The following is a 6675-nucleotide window of genomic DNA, read 5'->3' on the forward strand; positions in this document are numbered from 1 at the left end:
TATTGCTTCATCAACTTGTTTTTCAATAATTTTATTAATTTACCTCGTTTTATAAATTTTACATACTCAAGTACGTAGAACATGCTCTTGCGCATCGAATCAACGGAGAGATATAAACCCCGTATGCAGGTAATGAAGGTATATTAAGGGAAGTTGACGATTGAAAAGTTAAAGTCATCACGTTGTTGAAAGATAACCATTAACGTCTTTTTCTAGTAAAAGATCCAAATTATGAAACAGATATGAATTCTTTTTAGGAACACGTAAAAAGACCGTTAAATTTTCAGAAACTAACATTACTAATAATTTTAAGCTAGTACATGTATTGTTTATTGCGTGGTAGAATCAGGGTTTCCATAAGCAGGGTTTCCACACTTGTTTAAATATCTAGCGTTTGGTTTGGATTTTACGGTGGTATATTTAGGACACGCAATTATTTTTGTTTAAATACCAGAAAAAAATTATCTTGTGAAAACGACGTTATGATAATTATCTTGTGAAAACGAGATATTATCTTTTGAAAACGACTTATTATCTTGTGAAAACGAAATATTATCTTGTGAAAACGAGATATTATCTTGTGAAAACGGAATATTATCTCGTGAAAACGAGATATTTTCTTGTGAAAACGGAATAATTATCTTGTGAAAACGAGATATTATCTTGTGTCAACGACTTATTATCTTTTGAAAACGACATATCGACGCTGTGGAAATGAACGGTCGTAATGGGCATTTTGGTACTTTACAGGAGGCAGTAAAAACTGTTTTTCACAGAATATATTACATGACTGTTGACATAAAGTTAAAGGATGTTTTATTTTCGTTTTAGGACCCAAGAAAGTACATTTTTAATCCAATTAATACATGAAAATAATTAATACACGCAGATATTTTGCAGACATGACCTTTAATTAAGGAATGAAGATTATTTCAACTTTTGTTATACAATATACATGTAACATAACTTGGGGCAGTTTATGCTTTATAAACCGCAAAATGTGAATTTCATGGCCTCTGGTTTAAAACACGAACCAAATTCAATATTTGGAAAGTTGTTACATGATATACTCAGGTGACCTATAAGGCCCTTAGGCCTCTAGTACTTGAATGAAATACGATCGGAAATTTTTAAATTTAAGAATACAATGTACATGCATTTTTCGCTTTAGCATCCGTTAACGTTGAATAAAGAACAGAGATGTCCCAATTACATCATTGTATTGTGGAACATTTACATGTAGATGTAATTTCAAGCATTCCTTAATGATACATGTATCATCTAGCTCTTGTATACTCTTCATCCATGTGCCTATTTGACAAAGAATAGCAAAATACTATAAGGTACTGTAGTTAAATGTATTGTAACATATTTTAAACCCGAAAAAATATGACCTTTTTACAAGATAATATCTCGTTTTCACAAGATAATATCTCGTTTTCACAAGATAATAAGTCGTTTTCACAAGATAATATCTCGTTTTCACAAGATAATAAGTCGTTTTCACAAGATCATATCTCGTTTTCACAAGATAATTATGTCGTCTTCACAAGATAATTTTTTTTCTGGTATTTAAAAAAAAAATAATTGCGTGTCCTAAATATACCACCGTAGGATTTTCAGAAACCAATGTTATTAAAACGTTTGCTGTAATCTTCCGGATACTTGAAACATGTAAATGTACGGTGGCATATTTAGGACACGCAATTATTTTTTTTTAAATACCAGAAAAAAATTATCTTGTGAAAACGAGATAATTATATTGTGAAAACGAGATATTATCTTTTGAAAATGACTTATTATCTTGTGAAAACGAAATATTATCTTGTGAAAACGAGATATTATCTTGTGAAAACGACATAATTATCTTGTGAAAACGAGATATTATCTTGTGAAAACGACTTATTATCTTGTGAAAACGACTTATTATAGTATGTCGTTTTCACAAGATAATAAGTGGTTTCACAAGATAATATCTCGTTTTCACAAGATAATTTCTCGTTTTCACAAGATAATATCTCGTTTTCACAAGATAATATCTCGTTTTCACAAGATAATAAGTCGTTTTCACAAGATAATTTCTCGTTTTCACAAGATAATTATGTCGTTTTCACAAGATAATATCTCGTTTTCACAAGATAATATCTCGTTTTCACAAGATAATATCTCGTTTTCACAAGATAATATCTCGTTTTCACAAGATAATTATGTCGTTTTCACAAGATAATATCTCGTTTTCACAAGATAATAAGTCGTTTTCACAAGATAATTATGTCGTTTTCACAAGATAATTTTTTTCTGGTATTTAAAAAAAAATAAATGCGTGTCCTAAATATACCACCGTATAAATGGCTTTGTACAGGATGATATATTCATTTCCTTGCATTGCTGTTATACAAAAAGATTTTAATTCCGCTGTCAGTAAAATATGAGTTTTAGTTAGCAGACAAAGACTGGCATATCTTATGATATGATAGGGAAGTTTTCATTCATATAGCAATGTTTATCGGTCTGAGATGAATAAAACTACATGTTTCACGATTTAACAACAGAAACAAGTCTTTCCCAAAATTTTTCCTGCAACGAAACGTCATCAATCCACTCAATAAAAGTGGTTGTTTTCATCAATACATGTAGGGAATTACTCATGTTTTTAGTCAGAATTTCTTCCAACACAACTACTATCACCAAAGCATTATCTTCATACAGCGACTGTGCCAATAAGATTTCAAACCGACACCAGTGGTTTTGCACAAAGTTGTTGGATAAAATGATGAGTATTTTACGGCTATTGCGGATGCAGTCAGTTATATTATCTACAGTGAATTTACCAGGTTCAAAATCCCTGTCATGCAAACAAAGTTTCAAATTTTCTCTCTTTTCTAGCCTTGGTATCATTTCTGAAATGACCCATACACGATCCTTAGAATTGTACGCAACAAAAGCATCGTACAGGAAATGATGACCCTCAAGGTTTTGGTATCCCCTCCTCTTGGCTCTGAGGAGATACAGGTAGTATTTGATGTTCCAGCGATTGCGATACAGAATTATCGTCGAAGAAACGATGATCAGAGTTCCTACTCCTACACCGATTGCTATAATAATATAAGGGTTCAGGGGATGGCAGAACGAATAAGACAAATGAAAGCTTTTCAATTTCTTTCCTTCCCAATTCTTTGGTGATGAACAGACATATCCATTTGGCCAACCTATAAGCTTTTGATGATTTTTTATAATCCAGTTCCGAAACCATTCCAGATCACAATTACACTGGAAAGGATTATTTCTAAGGCCAATATTTTCGGCATATGATGGTAATGACGTATCGTTGATCGTAGAAATGAGATTACCATCTAACTGTAATCTCTTTATTCTTGCTTTAGCGAATGCATGCAGATGAGCTTGGTGAAACTTGCAATTTTGTAAAGAGAGATGAGCCAATTCTGGCAGCCATGAAAACAGACCACTCGGAAATGTGGATAAAGATGTCCAATCTAACAGCATTGTCTGAATCTTCCTGAGTGGCTTTAATAAATTGAAAATCTTTTTATTTGTCTTACTTCTCACATAAAGGTTTACGCTGGTGAGATCTAGTTCTTCAAGGTTTGGACAATAGTAAAATAAAAGCGAATCTTCATTGTCTGTGAAAAAGTTTACATTATTGGCCAAGGTCACACTACGCAGGGATGTACTATTAAAAACAGAAACAGCAACAGTAACATGAAGGTCTAGAGAATCGATTGACAGATTTAAAAGAGACGGTAAACGGTTTATAAGATTGGCTCCCAAAGTCTTAATTTTGTTGTGCCCAAGTTTCAATGATTTGAGGTTAGGTAAGCATTGTCCACGAAACTGCCGACTTTTTACAACAATCAAAAGGTTAAAGCTTAGATCAAGGGACTCAAGGTTTGGAACACACGATTGTTTGTATTCAAAATCACAACAGAATACTGGCACGTCTGGTATTTTATTCTTCTTTAAAACTAATGTTTTAAGATAACGAAAAGTTCTATTAAAATGAACCTCTTTAATTCTGTTATTTTCAAGAGAAACTCCCTGCAACTTCGTAAGATGGGAAAATAGGAAACCATTAAAACTTTTTAATTTATTGCCATCCAGAGAAATGAATTTCAAACTTGTATTCCTCAAATACTCTACATCCTCTTCATGTACGTTATAAATATTCACTTGTACTAAGTAGATTTCTTGTATTGGACTAGTTTGTAATCCATAGAATACAGTTTTTAGATTAATTCTGTGGGGTCCCCCGTTTTCACACAGGTCTAAGATTTGGAGACGTGGAAGCAGTTCGAAGGCACATTTATCGACTTTGTGGATTGCATTTCTTATTAAAACGAGCTTTGTTAGATGTAAGGACGAGATATTCATAAAGACGTCACCGGCTCTAAAGTCCTCAGATAATTCTCTTTGAACAGAAGAGTGGTGGTGTCCTCGGGCAGAGGAGGAATATACTGTAGCTTTTTGTGATGTCCTTCACAGATTGTTGTGTGGTTTGTGAAACACTTACAATATCGAGGGCATTTTGTCTTTAATACCTTATGAGGAACCACAAAAAATACCGATATCCATAATATTCCAAAAAGATTCATTTTTAAATGAGTGAAAAATAAATCGTGATATTCTTATTATCATATGTTTTGCAATGAATTTATATTTCCTGAAATTAAAACTTTTTTTCCGCAATGCCAGGAAATAAAGTGGAGTACCTGTTAAAAGTACGTTTTTATGAAGTTTCCTTATTCATCCTTCATTAAATCAGCGTAAACAGGCTTTTTCCTCTTATTTTAAATTATATAATCCCATACTCAATTATTAGGTAAGAGATTTTATTATGTGAAAACTATGTAAAGTCAAGTGCCCGGGATCTTTTTCCTTGAAGCAATACTTCAGCAACCTGACCTCTTCTACTGCTAGCCTCTGAAAGTTGCTATCTAGACCATATGTTTTATTATATCAAAAATATAATCACAGAGAGAGAGAGAGAGAGAGAGAGAGAGAGAGAGAGAGAGAGAGAGAGAGAGAGAGAGAGAGAGAGAGAGAGAGAGTTTGTATCAATAGAATATCTTATTTACATGATTTACCTGATTTATGAAATTAATTTTATAGGATTTTTTGAGGGAGTAGAGTTAAGAGATCGCACGAGAAAACAAAAGATAGTCAGAAAATGTTCAGCAATTTAACTTACTTGCATTTTATTTTTATTCAGAGCAACAATTGTTCGTCACCAATCGTGATTGATAGATCTAGAAAAATAAATTGAATTTACCTGCAATACCTACCCTTCAGGTTTAAGGGTTAGAAGATTAATTATCAATGTTCAACTTTTTGTGAAGATTTTTTTTAAGTTTTAGGTAACTTTTACACTTTTACATTTGATGTTTTAATTGTACATTGAATATTCTTTGCATTTTACTTAAAATCTTTACATATATGTATGCATGAAACATATGTAGATAACAAAAGTTTTCAAGATCATAAGCACATAAAACAATAAAAATTAGGAGCCGAGGAAACACGGACCTCCAAAACATCAAAGGTGGGATCCAGTGCCATGAAGGAGTGAGCATCCCCTGACAACCGGTCACACCCACCGTGTGCTCCTTGTCATGATCGGGAAATAACAAAAAAAAATCTTCAATTCAGTGTATAATTGACTAACAATTAGTATGAAAAATCATCAACTTGTTTTTCAATAATTTACTGCGTTTTAGAAATTGTCCATGCGTAGAGCATGCTCTTGTGTATCGAATCAAGTGAGACATATAAACCCCATATGCAGGTTACGAAGGTACTATAGTATATTGTTGCATAAGTAAGGGAAGTTGACAACAGAAAAGTTAAAGTCATCACGTTTATCAAAAGCTTGGTTGTATGATTACCATTAGATTACCATAAAAGTCTTTTTGAAGTAAAATATCCATATATGAAACAGATGTCAGACTCTGTGGTATCTTTTATCCTAACCTGACCAGGATATATCGTATCGACATAAGAATGGAAATTACCATTGTTAATTGACAATACGTCGTCGATATATCTAAATGTCGAGTTGAAGACCACAACAAGTGTTTTCTTCTTTTCACGCATAAGATTTTGCACAAATTCTGCTTCATATGAATACGAAAAATTTAATAGGTCTGGTAATAACGGGGCGCAATTGGTATCCATGGGAATTCGAATAGATTGTTGAAAAACCAGGTCTAACAACAAAGATATTGTCAATCAGAAATTCAAGCATCTTTTAAATGTCTAATTAGGAATATTGTGTGTACAATCAGAATATTTTTTTTAACAAAACAATTTTGCAAATGACCAATGACAAGGTTAGTTAATATACGAGTTCCATTTTTATTGAAAAAAAAAAACCCAGGTGTCAATGATGTAAAAAAAAAAACCTGGACTTTAATTATCATTTAAGCTTACCTAGAAAGAATTTTAATTTCGCAGAGATATGAAATATGGAAATAAAAAACAGTAACCAAGCTAAGAAATCTATTGATACAATACAACTGAGGAACTGAAGAAACGCCGACCTCTAAAAACACCAGAGGTGGGATCATTTGCCTTGGAGGCGCAAGCATCCCTATCGATAGGTCATAATAAATCCACCCTTATTTTAGACAAACATATTAGGGTTTTTTGTTTTATGAAAAA

General features: G+C 32.5%; 1 protein-coding gene across 1 annotated transcript; it reads right to left on the reverse strand.

Annotated features, from left to right (window-relative positions):
* Nucleotides 1-2289: 2289 nt before the first annotated feature.
* Nucleotides 2290-4647, reverse strand: LOC134251573 (toll-like receptor 13). The gene has a single exon (XM_062733974.1). It carries the CDS (start codon nt 4387-4389, stop codon nt 2536-2538), a length of 1854 nt encoding a protein of 617 aa, XP_062589958.1. The 5' UTR covers nt 4390-4647; the 3' UTR covers nt 2290-2535.
* Between the last annotated feature and the right edge of the window lie 2028 nt (nt 4648-6675).

This window comes from Saccostrea cucullata, unplaced genomic scaffold (genome assembly GCF_032062105.1).
Source record: "Saccostrea cucullata isolate Sc308-1 unplaced genomic scaffold, CSIRO_AGI_Scuc_v1 ctg37, whole genome shotgun sequence".
Taxonomy (NCBI): Eukaryota; Metazoa; Mollusca; class Bivalvia; order Ostreida; family Ostreidae; genus Saccostrea; species Saccostrea cuccullata.

Excerpts from the sequence above, each read along its gene's own strand:
- LOC134251573 (XM_062733974.1), bottom strand. The coding sequence starts at position 4,389 with ATGAATATCTCGTCCTTACATCTAACAAAGCTCGTTTTAATAAGAAAT.